This window comes from Hyla sarda, chromosome 8 (genome assembly GCF_029499605.1).
Source record: "Hyla sarda isolate aHylSar1 chromosome 8, aHylSar1.hap1, whole genome shotgun sequence".
Classification (NCBI taxonomy): domain Eukaryota; kingdom Metazoa; phylum Chordata; class Amphibia; order Anura; family Hylidae; genus Hyla; species Hyla sarda.
In genome coordinates, this window is record NC_079196.1 from 215,237,974 (window position 1) to 215,265,355 (window position 27,382).

Here is a 27,382-nt window from a genome sequence, read left to right on the forward strand (position 1 = left end):
ACTCTTTATGCAGATCGCAGACTCTTTATACAGATCGCAGACTCTTTATACAGATCGCAGACTCTTTATACAGATCGCAGACTCTTTATACAGATCGCAGACTCTTTATACAGATCGCAGACTCTTTATACAGATCGCAGACTCTTTATACTTCAGATCGCAGACTCTTTATACTTCAGATCGCAGACTCTTTATACAGATCGCAGACTCTTTATACTTCAGATCGCAGACTCTTTATACAGATCGCAGACTCTTTATGCAGATCGCAGACTCTTTATACAGATCGCAGACTCTTTATACAGATCGCAGACTCTTTATGCAGATCGCAGACTCTTTATGCAGATCGCAGACTCTTTATGCAGATCGCAGACTCTTTATACAGATCGCAGACTCTTTATACAGATCGCAGACTCTTTATACAGATCGCAGACTCTTTATACAGATCGCAGACTCTTTATACAGATCGCAGACTCTTTATACAGATCGCAGACTCTTTATACAGATCGCAGGCTCTTTATACTTCAGATCGCAGACTCTTTATACAGATCGCAGACTCTTTATACAGATCGCAGACTCTTTATACAGATCGCAGACTCTATACTTCAGATCGCAGACTCTTTATACAGATTGCAGACTCTTTATACAGATCGCAGACTCTTTGTACAGATCGCAGACTCTTTATACAGATCGCAGACTATACAGATCGCAGACTATACAGATCGCAGACTATACAGATCGCAGACTCTTTATACAGATCGCAGACTCTTTATACAGATCGCAGACTCTTTATACTTCAGATCGCAGACTCTTTATACTTCAGATCGCAGACTCTTTATACAGATCGCAGACTCTTTATACAGATCGCAGACTCTTTATACAGATCGCAGACTCTTTATACAGATCGCAGACTCTTTATAGAGATAGCAGACTCTTTATAGAGATCGCAGACTCTTTATACAGATCGCAGACTCTTTATACAGATCGCAGACTCTTTATACAGATCGCAGACTCTTTATACAGATCGCAGACTCTTTATACAGATCGCAGACTCTTTATACAGATCGCAGACTCTTTATACAGATCGCAGACTCTTTATACAGATTGCAGACTCTTTATACAGATCGCAGACTCTTTATACAGATCACAGACTCTTTATACAGATCGCAGACTCTTTATACAGATCGCAGACTCTTTATGCAGATCACAGACTCTTTATACAGATCGCAGACTCTTTATACAGATCGCAGACTCCATCAGCTTCTCATCTCTATCTGTCACACATCAGATCATCATTTGGATTAGACGTCCAACTTAAATATCTGTCCCCTAATATGTTACTACAGTAGGAATGCCTATTATGTGTCAGACTGTGGGCCCCATCAGAAAAGCACTCCCTTGTCACTTCCGGTTATGTGAAATTAGCTTTACAAATCCCTCTGTTCTGCTGCTCACTCATTCTGACAGCCACTGCTAAGGAAGGGGCGTGTCCGAGGCAAGCACTGAACCCGCCCTCACTCATCATGCATTCACTTCCTCCCTGATTCTGCTGTGCTGGGTCTCTTCAACCAATCACTGCAGGCTGCTCTGTAACCCCCTCCTCTCTGTTTCCATGCTGCAGTCTGATAGGACAGGAGTGAGCACAGAGGAGTGCTAGTCTTGCCCTCACTTGTTGGACTTTGTCCCGGCCTGTGCTTCAGTTGGGACAAAGATGAAGCTGCAGCCGGACAGGATTATATTCTGGATGGTATAGGGACCCCAAGCGGTCTTTTTTATAAGCCATGATTTTTATAAAAAGGAAATAACATTTTGTTTCTGAAGTATTTTTAGAAAGGTTAAAGGGGTACTTCACTGGAAAACATTTTCTTTTAAATCAACTGATTCCAGAAATTTTAACAGATTTGTAAATGACTTCTATTTAAAAAAATCCCAATCCTTCCATTACTTATCAGCTGCTGTATAATACACAGGAAGTTCTCTCTGCTGACACCTCTGTCCATGTCAGGAACTGTCCAGAGCAGGAGAGGTTTGCTATGGGGATTTGCTCCTACTCTGGCCAGTTCCTAAAATGGACAGAGGTGTCAGCAGAGAGCACTGTGGCCAGGCAGAAAGGAAATTCAAAAAGAAAAGAACTTCCTCTGTATTATACAGCAGCGGAAAAGTACTAGAAGGATTGGGATTTTTTAACAGAAGTAATTTACAACTATGTTTAACTTTCTGGCACCAGTTCGTTTTCCTGTGGAGTACCCCTTTAATGTTTTGCCAAGATGTACAACATATAAAAAGTTTTTGATTCTGATAGTGCTCATGTAACCCTAATCTTATACACTTGGACACCCTAAGCGCGTTTAGCACTATGTGGGCATAAATTGCACTTTCAGGAGAAGCACAATGAGCAGAATGGCTCTGCCATCGATTGCTTTTGCCTGTTAGTGATGTCTTTTCTGCAGAGTTGGGATGGGCGCACAGTACCCTGAATGGCTGATTTTGTGTCACAAACAGTGATGTGTGACGGCTTCTCTAATGGGGCTGATAATCTGACACAGCACCCTTCAAAGCCCCGGCCCAAAAACAACCATGAACACCACTGAAACGCCCACTTTTGGGCAGGGTATACACAAACTCCTCCTATTTCTGGGCCTGATTCACAGGTTTGTCCACGCAAAATTGGAATGGTCAGCAGATATGAAATATTGGTTCTAGCCAACATTTGGGGGACATTTTAAGCGCCACACAAAACCTTTCTAGATGCCCACCTTTACATTGGCATTGAGGCCCTTTTTTTGCCCATTTTGTAGCCCTGGAATAACACAATTCAAGGCCTAGATATGTGTGTATGAAAATAGGAGGAAGTTATCAAAACCTGTTCAGAGGAAAAGTTGCAGAGTTGCCCATAGCAACCAATCAGATCGCTGCTTTCATTTTCCAGAGGCCTTTTCAAAAAATGAAAGCAGCGATCTGATTGGTTGCTATAGGCAACTCAGCAACTTTTCCCCCTGGACAGGTTTTGATAAATCTCCCCCATGAATAGTCTCTTACACAACAGACACAACTTCCTGTGAGCTGAAACATGGCTGACCAGAACAGGAAGTCATGTGGTTGCTAGGTAACCTGACTCCACAACCTGTAGAATACAAAAAAGGGAGGCTAAGGGGTTAGGGTGCGTTCACACTGCATTACTGCCGTCTGTTTAATGTACACAACTTATAGGATCAAACGTATATGTTAAGGGATGCTGCTGTATGCCATACTGACCGTTTCCCATTGACTTGTAACGTACACTTTTTTTTTGGGGGGGGGGGGGCACCCCCCCCCCCCCCCCCAAAAAAAGTGTACGTTACAAGTCAATGGGAAACGGACAGTATGGCATACAGCAGCATCCCTTAACATATACATTTGATCCTATAAGTTGTCCCCCCGACTTACACAATTGCGTAGTTGACTGCATTTTTGCGTACGGCAAAATGAAACGTACTGTAATGGAAACAGTGAATCAGAGACCAAAACACAGTGTGATCCCAGCTTTAGATGTCTTCTCATTCCCAAACTGTTTGGAGAAGCCATTGTCCTCTACACGGCCTCCGGTGTACTCCCATAAATTCATATAGATTATTCGGACACATCCTCTTCCTCCCGGTCACCTACACCCAAGGTCTGCTCATCCAGGGATTTATTGTCCATTGGCTATAATGTATCGGTTGCCTATAATCTATCCACCCGAAGGGCAGTATACAGGGACTATACGGGGGTCATAGAGATGCATAGAATATTCTTCATTATCCGTAGCCTCAGATATTCTCATAAGAAATAGTAGATTTCCTCGGTGTCGCTCGCCGGTCCCCGTCTGTTCAGAGAGACTCACTAACAATGTCACCTCATCCTGCTGACTAGCCGGCGGCCATGAAGGGGAATTATTGTATTACTACAGGAGAGGATTCACTTGTAAGAAACTCAATTGTAAAGCGGAATTGGTGGAAACGTTACGAGAGGCTCTGAAAAACCGAAGTAAATTTATAAAGTGTAGAAAAAAGTCAAAATGAGACTGACAGCATACAAGGTGAGAAAGAGAGAGATGGATATGACATAGATAGATAGATAGATAGATAGATATGAGATAGATATGAGATAGATAGATAGATAGATAGATAGATATGAGATAAATATGAGATAGATAGATAGATAGATATGAGATAGATATGAGATAGATATGAGATAGATAGATAGATAGATAGATAGATATAGATAGATATGAGATAGATAGATAGATATGAGATAGATAGATAGATAGATATGTGATAGATAGATAGATAGATAGATATGAGATAGATAGATATGAGTTAGTTAGATAGATATGAGATAGATAGATATGAGATAGATAGATAGATAGATATGAGATAGATAGATAGATAGATAGATAGATAGATAGATATGAGATAGATAGATATGAGATAGATAGATAGATATATATGAGATAGATAGATAGATAGATATGTGATAGATAGATATGAGATAGATAGATAGATAGATATGAGATAGATAGATAGATAGATAGATATGAGATAGATAGATAGATAGATAGATATGAGATAGATAGATAGATAGATAGATAGATAGATAGATATGAGATAGATAGATAGATAGATATGAGATAGATATTAGATAGATAGATAGATATGAGATGGATAGATATGAGATAGATATGAGTTAGATAGATAGATATGAGATAGATAGATATGAGATAGATAGATATGAGATAGATAGATAGATAGATAGATATGAGTTAGATAGATAGATATGAATTAGCTAGATAGATATGAGATAGATAGATAGATATGAGTTTGATAGATATGAGATAGATAGAAATTAGATAGATAGATATGAGATAGATAGATATGAGATAGATAGATAGATATGAGATAGATAGATATATAGATAGATATGAGATAGATAGATAGATATGAGATAAATAGATATGAGATATAGATACATATGAGATAGATAGATAGATATAAGATAGATAGATATGAGATAGATAGATATGAGATAGATAGATAGAAGATAGATAGATATGAGAGATAGATAGATAGATAGATAGATAGATAGATAGATATGAGATAGATAGATAGATAGATAGATAGATATGAGATAGCTAGATAGATAGATATGAGATAGATATGAGATAGATAGATATGAGATAGATAGATATTAGATAGATGGATATGAGATAGATAGATAGATATGAGATAGATAGATAGATAGATAGATAGATATGAGATAGATAGATCTGGTATTTACCCATTTACACAAGATCAGTGGCCAAACCTTTCTGCCATGTCCAAAAATCTAGTCTTCCCATAGTTGGGGGCTGTCGTAGAAGGAAATGGGCCCAACTCAATACTCTGGCCTATGGGTATGACTAGGAAGAACATGGAGTAGATGCAGTGCAGGTGTTCACATACTTTTGGTCGTGTGCTGATGGGGTCTCTTGGGGACCACTTCTGTCAGAGATATAAAGTTACTCAACAACTTACTCACAGACATCAGTTTACGGAGGGTTTTGTACACTGTGCACATTCATGCGGAACTTTTTCCATCAAACTTTACATTTTTGAAGCCCTCCAGATCCCCCAACTAAGAGGATAAGACGCCAATGTGTAATGTGCTTACAGTGTGATGAGTGCGCTGGGCCGTGCAGGTGTCTCAGCCTCATAGGAAATAACAGTAGTTGGTCTTCTAGAAGTAAATTGAATCAATGGTAATAAGGATTTGTCTTTTCTTCTGCCCCAGGCATTTGATGGCTTCATCTTCGCTTTCTTTGCGGTGGAAATGGTCATTAAGATGATAGCATTGGGCATCTTTGGGCAGAAGTGTTACCTGGGAGACACGTGGAACAGACTGGATTTTTTTATCGTCATGGCTGGGTGAGTAGTGAATTATGTCCCCGGGGACTTCAGCTTCCTCACCGCTATCATGTTGTAGATATCTCCTGGTCACGGGGATTGTATTGAGATTAGAAAATATGGTGGCTTTTTTTCAGAAACAACACTACGGTTGTACATGGACTGTGTGAGGCTGCAGGACCGAGCTGCCATTCCAGCCACAGACCACGGTCAAGAGGGGCACTGTTTCTTAAAGTGGTACTCCGGTGGAAAAAAAAATGTTTTAAATCAACTGGTGCCAGAAAGTTAAACAGATTTGTAAATGACTTCTATTAAAAAATTGTAGTCCTTCCAGTACTTATTAGCTGCTGAATACTTCAGAGGAAATTCTGTTCTTTTTAGAACACAGAGCTCTCTACTGACATCACGAGCACAGTGCTCTCTTCTGACATCTCTGTCCATTTAAGGAACTGTTCAGAGCAGCATATGTTTGCTATGGAGATTTTCTCCTACTCTGGACAGTTCTTAAAATGGACAGAGATGTCAGTAGAGAGCACTGTGCTCGTGATGTCAGCAGAGAGCTCTGTGTTCCAAAGAGAAAATAATTTCCTTTGTAGTATTTAGCAGCTAATAAGTACTGGAAGGATTAGGATTTTTGAATAGAAGTAATTTACAAATCTTTTTAACTTTCTGACACCAGTTGTTAAAAAAAAAAAAAAACGTTTTCCACCGGAGTACCCCTTTAAAAGAGCAGCCGTGTTTTTTAATCACTGACAAGCACTGGTTACTTCTGAACTTGTAAAATGTTGATGATGTTTAATCCCTGTGGAAGTTTGCAGGCCAGATGTTGTAGATCAGTTTTAAAGGGGAATCCCAACCAGAATGTCCTGTGCCTATTGTTTCAGCTTATTGAGTTATATATTACATGATTCACTAAGGGGAGTGGAGAAGAAATAAATTGCCTGAACATTACTATAATGCTGCCGCCTATATATAAGAATAAAACTACTATAATACTGTCTCATATATATACAAGAATATAACTACTATAATACTGTTCCTATACACAAGAATATAACTACTATAATACTGTCTCCTATATACAAGAATATAACTACTATAATACTGCCTCCTATATACAAGAATATAACTACTATAATACTGCTCCTATATACAAGAATATAACTACTATAATACTGTCTCCTATATACAAGAATATAACTACTATAATACTGCCTCCTATATACAAGAATATAACTGCTATAATACTGCTCCTATATACAAGAATATAACTACTATAATACTGCCTCCTATATACAAGAATATAACTACTATAATACTGCTCCTATATACAAGAATGAAACTACTATAATATTGTCTCCAATATACAAGAATACAACTACTATAATACTGCCCCTATATACAAGAATATAACTACTATAATACTGCTCCTATATACAAGAATATAACTACTATAATACTGTCTCCTATATACAAGAATATAACTACTATAATACTGCCTCCTATGTACAAGAATATAACTACTATAATACTGCTCCTATATACAAGAATATAACTACTATAATACTGCTCCTATATACAAGAATATAACTACTATAATACTGCTCCTATATGCAAGAATATAACTACTATAATACTGCTCCTTTACACAAGAATATAACTACTATAATACTGCTCCTATATACAAGAATATAACTACTATAATGTGAATTCGGGTAGAAAAACAGACATGGTGCACATCTACAATCTTGTATAATGATCTGATTGCTTCTCAGCATAATATCAAAAACTTCTATCCCCTCTTTTTTTTTTTTTGTTTGAACATGTTGTCTGCACTCTTCCCCACCCCCTCAGCCCAACCCTATATAAGTAGTAGTTAGCTACACATGGGTCATTTCTTTCCTAGCAGCCTCCCAGTCTGACTGGGAGAGCATGGTAAGTGAGCCATTACACCTTGTTCACACTGGTGTGGTGCTGTGCGGTGTCCGTAGCTGCCGTGGCGCCGTGTCTGCGGGGGGGGGGGGGGGGGTGCGGCCCATAGACTGGTTTTGAGTGGCATTGGGGCCGCTCTGCCGGTGGGTTGTTTCCCCCCTGTGGGCATTGGTGTTGCGGCGGTGGTGGTCGCCGCTCGGTGCTGCGCCATTTTATGCTAGGGACGTTAGGGACCCACTCTAAATAGGTGGCCTTGACGTGGCGAGTGGGCTTGTACTTTTTGATCAAAAATGTATACTAACAACCTGTTAGTTTTGATATTATGCTGAGAAGCAATTAGATCATTATACAAGATTGTAGATGTGCACCATGTCTGTTTTTCTACCCGAATTCATAACTACTATAATACTGCTCCTATATACAAGAATATAACTACTATAATACTGCTCCCTATTTATAAGAATATAACTACTATAATACTGCTCCTATGTACAAGAATATAACTTTTATAATACTTCTCCTATATACAAGAATATAACTACTATTATACTGCCTCCTATATACAAGAATATAACTACTATAATACTTTTCCTATTTACAAGAATATATCTACTATAATACTGTCTCCTATGTATAAGAATATAACTTTTATAATACTTCTCCTATATACAAGAATATAACTACTATAATACTGCCTCCTATATACAAGAATATAACTACTATAATACTGATCCTATATACAAGAATATAACTACTATAATACTGCTCCTATATACAAGAATATAACTACTATAATACTGCCTCCTATATACAAGAATATAACTACTATAATACTGATCCTATATACAAGAATATAACTACTATAATACTGCTCCTATATGCAAGAATATAACTACTATAATACTGCCTCCTATATACAAGAATATAACTACTATAATACTGCTCCTATATACAAGAATATAACTACTATAATACTGCCTCCTATATACAAGAATATAACTACTATAATACTGATCCTATATACAAGAATATAACTACTATAATACTGCTCCTAATACAAGAATATAACTACTATAATACTGCTCCTATATACAAGAATATAACTACTATAATACTGCTCCTATATACAAGAATATTACTACTATAATACTGTCTCCTATATACAAGAATATAACTACTATAATACTGCTCCTATATACAAGAATATAACTACTATAATACTGCCTCCTATATACAAGAATATAACCACTATAATACTGCTCCTATATACAAGAATATAACTACTATAATACTGCACCTATATACAAGAATATAACTACTATAATACTGCTCCTATATACAAGAATATAACTACTATAATACTGCTCCTATATACAAGAATATAACTACTATAATACTGCTCCTATATACAAGAATATAACTACTATAATACTGCTCCTATATACAAGAATGTAACTACTATAATACTGCTCCTATATACAAGAATATAACTACTATAATACTGCTCCTCTATACAAGAATATAACTACTATAATACTGCTCCTATATACAAGAATATAACTCCTATAATACTGCTCCTATATACAAAAATATAACTACTATAATACTGCTCCTATATACAAGAATATAACTACTTTAATACTGCTCCTATATACAAGAATATAACTACTATAATACTGTCTCCTACATACAAGAATATAACTACTATAATACTGTTCCTATATACAAGAATATAACTACTATAATACTGCTCCTATATACAAGAATATAACTACTATAATACTGCTCCTATATACAAGAATATAACTACTATAATACTGCTCCTATATACAAGAATATAACTACTATATTACTGCCCCTATATACAAGAATATAACTACTATAATACTGCCTCCTATATACAAGAATATAACCACTATAATACTGCTCCTATATACAAGAATATAACTACTATAATACTGCACCTATATACAAGAATATAACTACTATAATACTGCTCCTATATACAAGAATATAACTACTATAATACTGCTCCTATATACAAGAATATAACTACTATAATACTGCTCCTATATACAAGAATATAACTACTATAATACTGCTCCTATATACAAGAATATAACTACTATAATACTGCTCCTATATACAAGAATGTAACTACTATAATACTGCTCCTATATACAAGAATATAACTACTATAATACTGCTCCTATATACAAGAATATAACTACTATAATACTGCTCCTATATACAAGAATATATCTACTATAATACTGCCTCCTATATACAAGAATATAACTACTATAATACTGCCTCCTATATACAAGAATATAACTGCTATAATACTGCCTCCTATATACAAGAATATAACTACTATAATACTGCTCCTATATACAAGAATATAACTACTATAATACTGTCTCCTACATACAAGAATATAACTACTATAATACTGCTCCCTATATACAAGAATATAACTACTATAATACTGCTCCTATATACAAGAATATAACTACTATAATACTGTCTCCTACATACAAGAATATAACTACTATAATACTGCCTCCTATGAACCTGGTTGTTCAGGTCAGCTCCACAGTGTTTCTGTACATTACTTTATAAACCTCTCCCATCCCGCTCCAGCGCAGTTTATAGCGGTAATATTGCTTTGTGTTACATGTGTTCCGCTATACGAGATGACAATCCTGTCACGGTGGGTAGAACAGCAGATATCCATATCATCCTTTTCCGGTTGTGATTTGTGCTGTTATCCTGACACTGGGGACATTTTAGAAGTTTAACTCCTAAACATCCGCTATTACTGTCTTTCCCTTCCAGGGTGCCTCCAGCTGTTGCAAAACTACAACTCCCAGCATGCCCGGACAGCCTTTGGCTGTCCGGGCATGCTGGGAGTTGTAGTTTTGCAACAGCTGGAGGCACCCTGGTTGGGAAGCACTGTAATAAGGAGTATCACAGGAGCAGTACTGGCACAGTTATCCTGTAATATTTTGCCAGGTCTGGTGTCTGGCAGCAGTGGACAATGCGGTCATGCATACATTTGCAGCCAATGAGAAGGCCAATTTGTTTGTGCGGTCTTAGTCATTTTTATATGATGCGGTCTCGCAGCTGCTTAGTCACCGTCCTGTAAGCCTGTTGTGTTTTTTTTTTTTTTTTCCTTCTTAATTCTGACAGCAAATTCCAGGGAACATTCTGATTGCCATAAGAGGACACGATGTCTGTGCCAGTAAGAGACAGAGAGGGAGAATAGCGAACTCACCGGGGGAGTTGTTTATTATTAAGCTGCCATCCGCTTATGTAAAAAAAAAACTCCACATGCAAAAATATCTAAATATATGGAAAAAAAATATCAATAAAATAAAAAAAAAACATAAAATACACAAAATCATGACATTATATAAAGATACACATAGAATACACATTAAAAAGAAATACAAAAATAGACAAAAATACTCATCAATCCATATATATATATATATATATATATATATATATAAATACTCATCAATCAATCAATATATATATATATATATATATATATATATATATATATATATACATACACAGGTGTGTGTGTGTATATATATATATATATATATATATATATATATATATAAATTTTTATATATATATATATATATATATGAAAGAAAATAAATACACATAAAGAATACAAAAGCATGACATATAAAGATACACATAGAATACACAACAAAACTTAATGCAAACATAGACACAAAATACTCATCAATCCATATATATATATATATATATATACAGTATATAATAAATATATAAAAAAATTAAATATATAAAGATATATAATAAAATTAAATAAATATATATAAAAAATTATACATAAAAATAAAATATATAAAAAATTTTAATAAATACACATAAAGTACACCAAAGCATGGCATTATGTGAAGATACACAGAATAAACAACAAAACTCAATACAAACATAGACAAAATACTCATTAATCCTTAGATATGTATTAAAATACAAAAATTTTTTTAAATAAAATAAATACACAAAGTACTCAAAAGCATGACAATATACTGTATTAAGATACACATGAATACTCAACAAAACTAAATGCAACAATAGACAAAAAAAATACTCATCAATCCTTATAAATAAAAATATGAAAAAATAAACAATGTAAACATTAAATGCATAAAACTGTGACATTCTATAAAGATTCTGATAAAATACCCAACAAAACTACCGTATATGCAAAAAATACTCATTAATCCTTGTACATTAAAAGACGAAAAAAATACATAAAATAAATACACAAAGTATTCAAAAGAACGACCTGATGCGCACAAATTATATAAAGATACACATAAAATATGCAGCAAAACTTAATACAAAAATAGAGAAAAAAAATACATATCAATCCCTATATATATATATATATATATATATATATATATATATATATATATATATACATATATATATATATATTAAATTTGAGTAGCCGTATTAGTCCAGTGACAAGATACTGCAACATTTATATATATATATATATATATATATATATGACATCTAAAAATAGGAAGCAAGGTACTGCAGGACTATTAGAACGTGTCTAGGAGGAAACTAGGAGTTTTGCCACATGGCCTATTCCAGTATTTGCTGATTTGCCCCATTACATAGGGTGATATCGGCCTCTCCATGTAATTGGACCCTTATTTTGTGGCCTGTGAGAGAGAAATTCTGGGTTTGTCTGCTAATGAAGCATTATGAGGGCTAGAACTCAAAGACAAGTTCCAGCCATGCCTCCTGAAACAACAGAAGATGATTATATGCATAGAGAAGCCAGGAGCTGTTGAGGCAACACCTCACTGACAATGAGAGGACTACACAACTTCCTGTCAGGAGAGAGGGAGGAGCTGGAGAAAACACCACACTGATTTGTATTGGATAAGGAGGAGGAGCTGGGGAGTTGCTCAGACAAAACAACACTGCCAATGAGAGGACTACACAACTTCCTGTCAGGAGAGAGGGAGGAGCTGGAGAAAACACCACACTGATTTGTATCAGATAAGGAGGAGGAGCTGTGGAGTTGCTCAGATAAAACAACACTGCCAATGAGAGGACTACACAACTTCCTGTCAGGAGAGAGGGAGGAGCTGGAGAAAACACCACACTGATTTGTATCGGATAAGGAGGAGGAACTGGGGAGTTGCTCAGACAAAACAACACTGCCAATGAGAGGACTACACAACTTCCTGTCAGGAGAGAGGGAGGAGCTGGAGAAAACACCACACTGATTTGTATCGGATAAGGAGGAGGAGCTGGGGAGTTGCTCAGATAAAACAACACTGCCAATGAGAGGACTACACAATTTCCTGTCAGGAGAGAGGGAGGAGCTGCTGAGACAACACCACATTGACAATCAGAGGACTATTTAACTTCCTGTAATGAAAGAGGTAGAAGCCGGGACGCTGCTGAGACAATACCACACTGACAACGAGCAGACAGCTGGCGCTGGCATTTGGCAGGTCGTCCATGGAAGGACATACATGCACATGATCTAAGCCTTTTTTCGTTGTTTACTAAAGCTTTGCCCGTCGAGACTTTGTGTGCGCGCCTGTCACCATTCACCCTACGCTTAAACAAAAAAGCAAGTTTCTAATTACTACGCGGGCGAGGAACTTGTCCAGTGCATTGTGGGGTAATTGCTGATTTTAACAGCTTGAGCGTCAACATAATAAGTGGCTTGTTTTCTGCAGTAAGTGGACTTGGAAATAATGCAGCTATTACCGGGATACGCTGATAAGCCGCCAGCACAAGAGCGATGAATACGCCACTTTTCTTTGGCCTATTCACTTGGCTTTCATGAGTTCATTACAATGAACACACAGACGTTAGGCAAAAAAATCCGGCAAATTGGGAGACCCAGGGGCGTCTAGTTATCAAGCTTTGAGCCAAGCTGCCATTCGCTATTCTAATCATCTTGTTTGGTTCAGTCTTTTTCTGATATCATCCCTTAGCGGAAGAGCTCTGTCCGCTCCCCACTAACCTAAAGAATGAAGAAGTCACTTCCTCCCACAGGGTCAAGACCCTCATCTTCTGCTTCTGTCATCATTGCCCCAATCAGATCTCTGTCCACACCTCTTCTGTGGTGCCATGATAACAAACGAACATATGTCCCCCTTTCCTCCCTATCATAAATGAAAAGGACAGGTCACTGTCTCTTACAAGGTCAATACATTCATCTCCTGCTGCTGCCATTGTTGCCTTGATCTGGCTGGTTACATGGCATTCTATCTGCACCCAGTTCACATCTCCAGTAATAACGGGAAAACGTTCTTTGTTCCCTCCTTACTAACATCCTCACATGAATAAACAGGTCACTGTCTCCCACAAGGTCAATATATTTATCATCTGCTGCCATTGTTGCCTTGATCTGTCTGCGCCCAGTTCACAACTCCTTTAACAACAGTGAAACAGGTCTCTGTCTCCTCCTTGCTAACATACTCACACAAACTAGTCACTGTCTCCTAAAAAGTCCTCACATTCTTCTTCTGCTGCTTGATATGGTTGGTTTCACAGAATTCTGTCTCTGCCCACTTCCCAACTGCTTTCATGTGGTTTCCATTCTGTTCCCCCTTACTAGCATAATAATATGAAAGACAAAAAAACAGACAGACCGATGCGCATCTAAGCGCAATTATCCTTATTAAGGGAGAAGAGATGAGGAATGGGTCTAGATGTGCTCACCTTTATGTGTTGCGCTATGAGCACAACACCACAGCTCGCTTGTTCCCACAATGAGTGGTATATAGAGGAGTGCAGCCTGCACTAATCCCGTTCCAGCAGATGGAGGACGTTGGGTTGAATACAGGTGGTGGAAGAAAGGTCTCCCGATGAAGCGGTGCAGTCAGCGGCGCTCTCCTCTCAGTAAGGTAGGGCTAGTAAATAATACCCGGCAAGGTACGGACTTAGTAAAACAACAAACAATTTATTTTACAAAGGCATGCGAACAACGCGTTTCGAGGAGCGGGACCCCCTCTTCGTCAGGTTCTGGGACCCCCTCTTCGTCAGGTTCGTCAGGTACTAGCATACATACATGAATGGTCACTGCCCCCCACAAGGACAACACATTCATTTCTTGCTGTCATCATTACCGTCATCTGATTGGTTGTTGTGTGTTTTCTCTCCGCCTCCTTCACAGCTTCTCTACTGCTGGTGTCAGCAACATTTGATGTGATTGGTTACAGGAGGTATTAGCTCTTGATCTGATTGGTTACAGGATGTATTAGCTCTTGATCTGATTGGTTAAACAGTGTTCTATCTCCTCTCCAAATTCACCACTCCTCTCCTCACACTGTCATCATCCTCTTGATCTGATTGGTTACAGTGTGTTCTGTCTCCACCCACTACACATCTTCTCTTTCTACTGTTATTATCCCCTTGATCTGATTGGTTATAGTGTGTTCTGTCTCCACCTATTTTAGAGCTTCTCTTTCTACTGTTATTATCCTCTTGATCTGATTGGTTACAGTGTGTTCTGTCTCCACCCACTTTAGAGCTTCTCTTTCTATTGTTTTTATCCCCTTAATATGATTGGTTACAGTGTGCTCTGCCTCCGCCCACTTCACAGCTTCTCTTTCTACTGTTATTATCCCCTTGATCTGATTGGTTACAGTGTGTTCTGTCTCCGCCCACTTCACGGCTTCTATCATCCCCTTGATCTGATTGGTTAAACAGTGTTCTATCTCCTCTCCAAATTCACCACTCCTCTCCTCACACTGTCATCATCCTCTTGATCTGATTGGTTACAGTGTATTCTGTCTCCACCCACTACACATCTTCTCTTTCTACTGTTATTATCCCCTTGATCTGATTGGTTACAGTGTGTTCTGTCTCCGCCCACTTCACAGCTTCTCTTTCTACTGTTATTATCCCCTTGATCTGATTGGTTACAGTGTGTTCTGTCTCCGCCCACTCTACGGCTTCTATCTTCCCCTTGATCTGATTGGTTAAACAGTGTTTTTATCTCTTCTCCAAATTCACAACTCCTCTCCTCACACTGTCATCATCCTCTTGATCTGATTGGTTACAGTGTGCTTTGTCTCCACCCACTTTAGAGCTTCTCTTTCTACTGTTATTATCCCCTTGATATGATTGGTTACAGTATGCTCTGTCTCCGCCCACTTCAGAGCTTCTCTTTCTACTGTTATCATTCCCTTCATCTGATTGGTTACAGTGTGTTCCATCTCCACCAACTTTAGAGCTTCTCTTTTTACAGTTATTATCCCCTTGATCTGATTGGTTAAAGTATGTTCTGTCTCCGCCCACTTCACGGCTTCTATCATCCTTTTGATCTGATTGGTTAAACAGTGTTCTATCTCCTCTCCAAATTCACTACTCCTCTCCTCACACTGTCATCATCCTCTTGATCTGTCTCCACCCACTTCACGGCTTCTATCATCCTCTTGATCTGATTGGCTAAACAGTGTTCTATCTCCTCTCCAAATTCACTACATCCTCTTGATCTGTCTCCACCCACTTCATGGCTTCTCTTTCTACTGTCAGAATCCCCTTAATCTGACTGGTTACAGTGAGTTCTGTCTCCACCCACTACACAGTTTCTCTTTCAACTGATATTAGCAAAAGTGGACGGGATTGGACCACATGTTACCGAGAATGGAAGCAATTGGACACAAATGTTGCCGGTGCAGGTGGGAGTGGAACAAACACCCTGCAGGAGTGGGTGGTAATGGTCACAAATTCATCAGAAACGGGCGGGGGTGGGATTAAAAACACAGTTCCGCGCTGCTGACAGCAATCATGGTGAGGGACCCCATGCTACATTTTGCTATTAGAACTTAAAGGGGACAGGGGATGCCACTTAATGGGCCCAATTCACCCCCCACGAGGTGACCGTTTCCCTTTAAATATTTTAGGAACGGCATCTTTACCATACAGTATCTCGACGACAAGTTTACCGCATGAAACAAAGTTTTCTTAAATCTTCTGAGAAATCTTCTCCCCCCCCCCCCCCCCCCGTATCCACATAAATGAGGACAATTGGATACCAGGAAAAAAAGAATCGCTTCCCCACAAGAGCAAGGAGAACGGCAATCAGCCGTGACGGCGAACGACGAGTCACCGGAGCAAAAAATAACCATAATAGCTTGATTGCCGAGATGTATAGAACAAGGCTGGGGAAATCAATACAATGCACATTTAGATATATATTGGGAAATAATACCCCTCATTATGTGCGAGCCGCCAGAGTGCCGCTTACCGCCATTACACCTAATTGTCAAGGCAACAACGTATTCTGTAGCGCCGCACAATTATTGCCTAGCAATGGCTACAATGGTGGCAGAACTAAATGATTGTATGGAGAGGTGCTGGCTTGGTTCCCATGGCTGTCCCCGAACTTACTGGTGGTTGTGTTATGGGGGCACTCTGGCTGGCTCCATAATGAGGCACTGAAGCTGCCAGTCTTAGGGTTTGTTCACACTACGCGGTAGAACCAAGTAGTGTGAACATACCCTTATGGGTACATTCACTAGCCCTGCTATGGGGGGGGGGGGGGGGGAACAGTGACTGGTACTACTATGGGGGACACTGTGATTTTTTTTATTTGATTGAAAAAGGTGCTAAATCCCCTTTAAATATATAGGGCTATGTCAGTGGTGGACCTCCAGATGTTGCAAAACTACACCTCCCAGCATGCCCGGACAGCCGTTGGCTGTCCGGGCATGCTGGGAGTTGTAGTTTTGTAACAGCTAGGGGTGCACATTTTTAAGACCACTGGTGTAAAGAAACAAAAGCTTGTGGGTTCCAATGCAATGGGTTGCAACATCTGAAGGTCCCCACTTTTCGAGATCGAGGGACCATGTGACCGTTACATTGACTTGTGTTCTCTTTCCCCTTAGGATGATGGAATACTCTCTGGACGGACACAACGTCAGCCTGTCTGCCATCCGCACTGTCCGAGTTTTAAGGCCGCTAAGAGCCATTAATAGAGTCCCAAGTAAGTACCATGTCATCGATCGCGGTTCTTAGTCACCGCCAGGTGCATATTTAAAGGGCACATGCCCCTAAAATCTAAATATGAGATCTGTTTTGGGGCCCAAGGGGCCAGCGCTGCATCCTGTTCATCATAGGATACATATAGACAGCTCGATTGATTATTATTGATATTTTTTACTGTGTTGGGATTTCTAAGGTAGAACTAATATGCGAGCAATAATGGAGAGGGTCATGTGGAGCAACAGGAGCTTTATATCTGGTCTGAAAATATATGGAAGAAATGCGATCAATATGTCTGCTGGAGGAGAGGAGTTTGCAGGAGGCTTAAGTATCTTCCCATGAGCCTTATTTATATAGTAGGTTAATGCACAAGCTCTCAGTTTGATACTATGGGGGATGGGGTATATCCTGCATGTTACTTAAAGGGGTTTTCCAGGAAAAAACTTATATATATATATATATATATATATATATATATATCAACTGGCTCAAGAAAGTTAAACAGATTTGTAAATTACTTCTATTAAAAAATCTGAATCCTTTCAGTACTTATGAGCTTCTGAAGTTAAGGTTGTTCTTTTCTGTCTAAGTACTCTCTGATGACACGTGTCTCGGGAAACGCCCAGTTTAGATGCAAATCCCCATAGCAAACCTCTTCTAAACTGGGTGGTTCCCGAGACACGTGTCATCAGAGAGCACTTAGACAGAAAAGAACAACCTTAACTTCAGAAGCTCATAAGTACTGAAAGGATTAAGATTTTTTAATAGAAATAATTTACAAATCTGTTTAACTTTCTGGAGCCAGTTGATATGAAAAAAAATAAAAATAGCTTTTCACCGGAATACCCCTTTAACCACGTTTTAAGCAGAACTTCTCACCTGCTGGAGACAACCGGAGGTGAAAAGTTCAGACCGCTTGATGCAGCAGCAGCTGCAATTATATGAACAACAGGTATACCCGGCGCTCTGCGCGAGCCCACTTCAGCAGCCGACGGGTATACCCGTCATTCTGCATTAAGTGGTTAACATTGTGGTGGATTAAATTTCTTCTGTTCCATTCACACACAGAAATGTCAATTCTTTTTGTGGAATTCCATGGCAGACTCCCATTGAAGTAAATGGGACTCTGAATTGCGTCCAGTATCTGTGTTGAGCGCAAGAAATTCTTCATAAATTCCGCGCACATTCCATGCAGAATCCGCTAAATTGCAAAAGATTTGCTGCCAGCTTGGCAGCAGGGAATCTGAGCGGCAGCAGAGAAATTCTGCCGTGTAAACATAGCCTAAGGGTACGTTCACATGAGCACATTTTTTTGCGGGTTTTCTGCTGCCTATTTGAAAGTGGGCGGGCTGCGGATTTTCTGCTGCGGAATTTGCGCTGATGGAAAATCCTCCGCAAGCCCCCATTGAAGTCAGTAGGGACTATGGCGGATTTTCCAGAGCGTAAATTCCGCAGCAAAAAATCTGCTGCGGACAGCCGAGAAGAGCCCGCCCACTTTCAAATACGCAGCGGAAAACTCACAAAAAAGTCCGCCCGTGTGAACGTACCCTAAAGAAAAAAGCCACAAAGCTTCTGGGAGAATGTCCTTTGGACAGATGATACAAAGCTGGAGCTTTTTGGACAACTTGCCTTTCAGGGCATGCTGGGAGTTGTAGTCTTACAACAGCTGGTTGGGAAACACTGAGCTAGAGATGCAGGTCCCAGAGGTGTGAGCAGCATCTGTCAGACATTAATGGGATAGGCCATAAATGTCCAGATGTGTGTCACTTTTTATATTATATACATAAATATAAAGACAATTAGAAGTCTTGAGACCACGTCTGCCACAGAATTAATCAATACCATAAAAAGAGAATTAATCCCCCCTCCCCTCCCTATTCAAAGATGGCGCCAGCCCCCTAGAGCAGTTGTACCTTCCCTCGAAGCAATACAAGAAGCAGTCCAGTAGGATGGTGGAATTCACGTTGCATGAAGGCGCATCATCTGCGGCGGACGGGACCCGCTAATGTCCAGATGTGCAGGGCGTCCACTGCCGAAATTGAATAAGAAGGAAATGAGCCATAAATTAGAGTCTGTTTCTACTCTTGTATTATATGTTTATAGTCACAGTGTTCCCCCGAACACTACAACCCCTATCATGCCCTGGCGGCCGTCAGAGGGTTAATTCAATCTGACTAGAACCAGTGCTCTCCAACCTGCAAAATTACAACTCCCATCAGGATCACTGCAATTGCAGCTCCATAAGGGCTGTAGTTGTAGTGCCACCTACAGGTGGGAAAGAGAAGAATGTTGGAGAGTTGCAGTTTGGAGACCAAAAGATATATTTTTTTAAATAAATAAATAAATATTTATATATATATATATATATATATATATATGCATGAGTAAAACATTATATGTATCTAAATTATATGTATACATTTATGAAAGATTAGAAGATATATATATATACTCCAAAGAAAGAGCAGTACTCCTGAAGATAATGCATGGGTGCCCACTGCAACACAGTCCTGGCTTCGGACTTCCAGCAATACAGCAACAAATAGACAGCGGCAACTCCAATAAAGTGAAGAAAGTGGGTGTCTTTATTCACATAATGTGATGCGACGTTTCGCATCACATTATGTGAATAAAAACACCCACTTTCTTCACTTTATTGGAGTTGCCGCTGTCTATTTGTTGCTATATATATATATATATATATATATATACATATACATATATATATATATATATATATATATATATATATATATATATACATACAGTGGTCCCTCAAGTTACAATATTAATTGGTTCCAGGATTACCATTGTATGTTGAGACCATTGTATGTTGAGACCATAACTCTATGGAAATCTGGTAATTGGTTCTGACGCCACCAAAATGTCATCAAAAAATAGGAAAAAGTGAGGATTAAAGAAAAATAAGTAGATAACTAATATAGATAAAGCAAATCCTTACATATAAAAGTAAGAAAGATCTGCTGGAGCTGTAATCACTGTCTATGTAGAGGACAGGAGCTTCTTCAGGGTCCTGTACAGAACACACAGTGTCCTAAAAAAGTAATGGAGCCGCCCTCACCTGGTGTCCAAAGGAACAGCTAATCCTGGTACAGGTAAAGAGTACAGAACATGTAATACCTCCCTGTACTGTAGGGGGCGCTACCAGACACCAGCCAGTGCATACACTTCAGTAATACAGGTAAAGAGTACAGAACATGTAATACCTCCCTGTGCTGTAGGGGGCGCTACCAGACACCAGTCAGTACATGCACTTCAGTAATACAGGTAAAGAGTACAGAACATGTAATAGCTCCCTATCCTGTAGGGGGCGCTACCAGACACCAGTCATTACATGCACTTCAGTAATACAGGTAAAGTATACAGAACATGTAATACCTCCCTGTACTGTAAGGGGCGCTAGCAGACACCAGTCACTGCATACACTTCAGTAATACAGGTAAAGAGTACAGAACATGTAATACCTCCCTGTACTGTAGGGGGCGCTACCAGACACCAGTCAGTGCATACACTTCAGTAATACAGGTAAAGAGTACAGAACATGTAATACCTCCCTGTACTGTAGGGGGCGCTACCAGACACCAGTCAGTGCATACACTTCAGTAATACAGGTAAAGAGTATAGAACATGTTATACCTCCCTGTACTGTAGGGGACGCTACCAGACACCAGTCAGTGCATGCACTTCAGTAATACAGGTAAAGAGTACAGAACATGTAATACCTTCCTGTACTGTAGGGGGCGCTACCAGACACCAGTCAGCGCATGCACTTCAGTAATACAGGGGTTTTACCAATTAATGTCCACTCTGATTGTTTCAGCCATTGACAGGTTTCACAGATCTGGACTGTCTGTACATTGTATGTTGAGTCTGGTTTCAAGTTACAATGGTCCAGAAAAGACTATTGTATGTTGAAACTATTGTATGTTGAGGCCATTGTAAGTTGAGGGATCACTGTGTGTGTATATATATATTATATATATATATATATATATATATATATATATATATATATATATATATATTGCAAATCAGCATTATTAATTTCACTTTAATGGACCTGACCTGCAATACTGCACACAACCTGAGCACAGGGGTGGCGCTGTTTTTCTTATCCCTTTATAGTGAGTGGAGCTAGCTGCAATACCTCATTTAACCTGTGGACAGGGCTGGCACTGTTTTAAGGAGAATGCAGCCATGATGTCATTCTGAATGCATATTAGAGCCAAAGACATTTGATACTTCTTTCCCCTTAGCTGTACCTGTAAAAAAAAAGTGAGACGTCCTTGTATGCGTCCTATATCTCCTACATGTAGTCAGTTTGGAGCGTTCATGAAAAGCCTAATTGCTGACACATTCGGGTTAGCGGGAGCCCTGACATTGTGAAATGTCACTTTGTCTCTCTGTTCCATTCTATAATGCCCATCCTGCAAGTCCATGGTGCTAGGTGACAAGGAGACGCCAGGTATTAATGTCACAAGATTTCCATTTTAGGTGACATCAAACCCCACAAGAACTCGTATTACACATTTTCTGGGCCCCTTCCTAATAGATCATGGCAGGTATGTATTCCAAGGTGTAGGAATTGTCAGGGGTGCAGTGATAGGGGGTGCAAGCAATCCTTGGAATCTGAGGGGGCCCTAAGGTCCCAGATAAGACACTAATATTCCATATGGATTATGTACATTGGGGTCCAGAAGCTTCATGTGTTTCTCCCTCTGGAGGACCCGACATGTATGATTTCAATAGGCTCCTTGTAATGCCTCATATGCCCTGTGGTGGCACTGTAGATAAATGAAACACTTGCTGCTGGGTTGGATCACAGATCACAGTTAGAGATGAGCGAACTTACAGTAAATTTGATTCATCACGAACTTCTCGGCTCGGCGGTTGCTGACTTTTCCTGCACAAATTAGTTCAGCTTTCCGGTGCTCCGGTGGGCTGGAAAAGGTGGATACAGTCCTAGGAGACTCCTAGGACTGTATCCACCTTTTCCAGCCCACGGAAGCACCTGAAAGCTGAACTAATTTATGCAGGAAAAGTCATCAACCGCCGAGCCGAGAAGTTCGTGACGAATCGAATTTAGTGTAAGTTCGCTCATCTCTAATCACAGTATATGACTTTATCCCCATGCAGTGAGACAACCACTGATATTTCTCCCTCTGAAAGACGCAACATGTATGATTTCAATGGGTTCCCTGTAATGCCTCAAATGCCCTGTGGGGGCACTGCAGGGAAATAAAACACTTGCTGCTGGGTTTGATCCCAGATTACAGCTGATCACTTGATCCCCATGCAGTGAGACAACCACTGATATTTCTCCCTCTGGAGGACCCAACATGTATAATTTCAATAGGCTCCGTGTAATGCTTCATTTGCCCTGTGGGGGCACTGCAGGAAAATAAGACACTTGCTACCGTGTTTGATCCCAGATTACAGCTGATCACTTGATCCCCATGCAGTGAGACTATTACTGATATTTCTCCCTCTGAAGGATCCGACAAGTTTGACTTCAATGGGCTCCTTGTAATGCCTCATACGCCCTGTGGGGGCACTGCAGGGAAATAAAACACATTTGCTGCTGGATTCGATCCCAGGTTACAGCTGATCACTTGATCCCTACGCAGCAGGACTACCAAAGGGGGAACCCCTCCAAGGTCATGCTGGGTGTTTTATCACCCTAGAATATTGGGTTAGTACCTACATACTTATCAAGGAATAGAACTAGAGATGAGCGAACTTACAGTAAATTCGATTCGTCACGAACTTCTCGGCTCGGCAGTTGATGACTTATCCTGCGTAAATTAGTTCAGCCTTCAGGTGCTCCGGTGGGCTGGAAAAGGTGGATACAGTCCTAGGAGACTCTTTCCTAGGACTGTATCCACCTTTTCCAGCCCACCGGAGCACCTGAAAGCTGAACTAATTTATGCAGGATAAGTCATCAACTGCCGAGCCGAGAAGTTCGTGACGAATCGAATTTACTGTAAGTTCGCTCATCTCTAAATAGAACATCAGAGCTAATGCATTCCAAAAATAGCACCATACCTGTCCTCAGGTTGTGTGTGGTATTACAAACTTGGCTCCATTCACTTTAATGGAACAGAGCTGCATTACCGTACTCAACCTGAAGTCAGGTGTGGTGCTGTTTTTAAAGAAATCAGCTATTTTTCTAATCCTGGATGAATTCATGTACATAAACAATCTATAGCTGATATTAATTGTAATAGACCCGTGAGGGAACATATGTCGTCCTATCGGTGGGCCGCGCAGTACTCCTGTGTGGGGGCGTACGGACCGGCAGCTTATACTGTTTATTTTGTGCTTAGCTTAGTAAGTGCTCAGTCACCAGAAAGCAGCTATTTGTTTTTCTTGCTTTCTCTGTTTGGTCGTCATGGTGCTCAATCTGGGCTAAATGTATTGTTTTGTTTCGTTTTTTTATGTTATTTTTTTATCCGTGCGCAAAAACTTTCACCATTCGCTGTTTTGTTAAAAAAAAAAAAAAAAAAAAAAAAAGACCCTATAATTTGTCCTTAGTTGGATTTGATGGGTGCCGGAAAATTTGTATCACAACCCTTAAGAAACGTATCTTGAAGTAAGCGGTTTTATCAGTGTTTCCCAACCAGGGTGCCTCCAGCTGTTGCAAAACTACAACTCCCAGCATGCCCGGAGAGACAGCTTAGTTTTACGCAATAAATTCATTTGTTTGGAACCCTTCGGATTAGCGCCATCATTTTGTTTTTTTTGCTGACCCCGTGAAGTTTCGTACACATGTAGAAGACAAGAACAGAACAGTGTGAACAGAACCTCAATCATTTAAAAGACCAAAAATGCAAATCACAACAAAATGACAAATTAAAGGGGAGCTCCTCTTCCAGAAAAATGATTCTTAGTTTTTTTTTGTTTGTTTTTTTGCTGTTATGTTACTCTAAGGCACCATCCATTATATTTTTGGGGTATGACATTTCTTATTTTCCAATTTAAAATCATGAAGTATTAGAAGGTGTTGCTTATGTGATATTTGTATTTTTCCGGTCTTTGTGTTGCTTGTGTTTATTTGGTTGTTTGTGTAATATTACCATGGTAATCCGTTCCAAATGGACCATCGTTTGTTGAAACCATCGTATGTTGAGGGATCCGTGCAATGTAAAGTATAGGACAGTGGTCTACAACCTGCGGACCTCCAGATGTTGCAAAACTACAACACCCAGCATGCCCGGACAGCCAACGGCTGTCCGGGCATGCTGGGTGTTGTAGTTTTGCAACATCTGGAGGTCCGCAGGTTGTAGACCACTGTTAGAGGAAGTTGTACTCACCTGTCCCCGCCGCTCCGGACCGTCACCGCTGCCCTGGATGTCGCCTTCCATCGCTGTCGCCGCGTCCCCGAGGTGTCCCCGATGCTCCGGCAAGGCCTCTGCTTCCCCGGCATCCTCGCTCTCCGACGCCGCCATCACGTCGCTATGTACGCCGCTCCTATTGGATGACGGGACGGCGTGCGCAGCGACGTGATGATGACGATGGAGAGCGCCGACGATGCAGGGGATCCCGAAGAGGACGCGCCGGAGCCCCGAGGACAGGTAAGTGATCGTCAGCGGATCACACGGGGCACTGTAAACGGCTATCCGGTGGCAGCTGAAGCAGTCTGCGCTGCCGGATAGCCGGTTATGCGATGGCCCCGACATACAAAAGCATCGTATGTTGATGCTGCCTTCAACATGCGATGGCCTCTGAGAGTGATCGTATGCTGAAATGATCGGATGTCGGGGCCATCGTAGGTCGGGGGTCACTGTTTATATTTGGTTGTTTGTGTAAAAAAATGTTTCCCTTTATGTTGCTTGTGTATATTAGGGTGTTTGTGTAGTATTTTCTTTTCTCTTTATGTTGCTTGTGTATATTAGGGTGTTTGTGTAGTATTTGCTTTTCCCTTTATGTTGCTTGTGTATATTTGGGTGTTTGTGTAGTATTTGCTTTTCTCTTTATGTTGTTTGTGTATATTTGGTTGTTTGTGTAATATTTGGTTTTCTCTTTATGTTGTTTGTGTAGTATTTGCTTTTCTCTTTATGTTGTTTGTGTATATTTGGGTGTTTGTGTGGTATTTGCTTTTCTCTTTATGTTGCTTGTGTATATTAGGGTGTTTGTGTAATATTTGGTTTTCTCTTTCTATTGTTTGTGTAATATTTGTGTTTCTCGTGTCTCTTATGTGCAGTTTATATGACATTTTCCTTGTCTTTCTCTGCAGGTATGAGAATACTGGTGACCCTGCTGTTAGATACTCTGCCTATGTTAGGCAACGTCCTTCTCTTGTGTTTCTTTGTGTTTTTCATCTTCGGGATTGTCGGCGTCCAGCTCTGGGCGGGTTTACTCCGAAACCGGTGTTTCATCGACCAAGATATTATAACGTAAGTGAAGTTACTTCATTTTCATGTCAATGGCTGCATATTAATTGTATGTTGATATTTTGTTTAGTTTTTTTTGTCTTTTTTGGTTGTATCTCTTTACTGGAAAAAATGGGTGATATCTGCTCAGCTTACCCAGCTTTCTGTCAAACTATGAACTAATAAGTCGCCTCCTCCATTCCTTTTTTTTTTTTTTGTAAATAGGAATATTTCTTGAGTCTATAAACCCTTCTGAGTTATGTTTAGATCCACAGTTTTATGTATACACTTCTTATGCAAACTTGTAAAACTGTCACCATAGTAACAGACTACAAACAAAACTTGTGTAGTCTGATTCTGCAGCCATGTATTACTCCGCTCCTTTTCCTCTTCTTGGTATCATATATTCAGGAGATTAGTAAGAATATACTTACCAATGTGTAAAAATCTGGACATTAAAGCCCTACCCTGGGAATGCCCAGTAATGACATTGAAACGTCAGGAAACACCCCCATAGTTGTGCTGCCATATGCGGAACTGTTGTCAGGTAGACATAGTCGTTAAAGGGTTACTCCACTGCCCGAGTGTTCTGAACACTCTGTTCTAAACACTGGGTGCGGGCTGCAGGGAGTCGTGATGTCACAGTCACACCCCCTCAATGCAAGTCTATGGGAGGGGGCGTGGCAGATGCCACGCCCCCACCCATAGACTTGCATTGAGGTGGCGTGGGCAAAAGAGGCAACTAGAGATGAGCGAACTTACAGTAAATTCGATTCGTCGCAAACTTCTCGGCTCGGCAGTTGATGACTTTTCCTGCGTAAATTAGTTCAGCCTTCAGGTGCTCCGGTGGGCTGGAAAAGGTTAATACATTCCTAGGAAAGAGTCTCCTAGGACTGTATCCACCTTTTTCAGCCCACGGGAGCACCTGAAAGCTGAACTAATTTATGCAGGAAAAGCCATCAACTGCTGAGCCGAGAAGTTCATGACGAATCGAATTTACTGTAAGTTCGCTCATCTCTAGTGGCAACCATGGTGGGTAAAGAAAAGTAGGGGGCTCCTTTGTTACTTATGACTCTTAATCATCAGGGTTGACGATTGTATGTAGGTGAGCCAGGCTACTCATCTGGCATTGTG

The 27,382-nt window shown here is 39.9% G+C and overlaps 1 protein-coding gene across 5 annotated transcripts in view; it reads left to right on the forward strand.

Moving 5' to 3' along the window:
- CACNA1H (calcium voltage-gated channel subunit alpha1 H) overlaps nucleotides 1–27,382 on the forward strand; it is a 531,346-nt gene that overhangs the window by 294,426 nt on the left and 209,538 nt on the right. For 4 of the 5 annotated variants that reach the window (XM_056533793.1, XM_056533794.1, XM_056533796.1 and 1 more), the window contains exons 4-6: nucleotides 5,785–5,918; nucleotides 17,759–17,856; nucleotides 26,113–26,272. In XM_056533793.1, the coding sequence (XP_056389768.1) occupies nucleotides 5,785–5,918; nucleotides 17,759–17,856; nucleotides 26,113–26,272 (392 nt within the window). Of the gene's footprint in view, nucleotides 1–1,384; nucleotides 1,745–5,784; nucleotides 5,919–17,758; nucleotides 17,857–26,112; nucleotides 26,273–27,382 lie in introns of those variants that run through there. The other variant, XM_056533797.1, reaches the window with a different exon arrangement.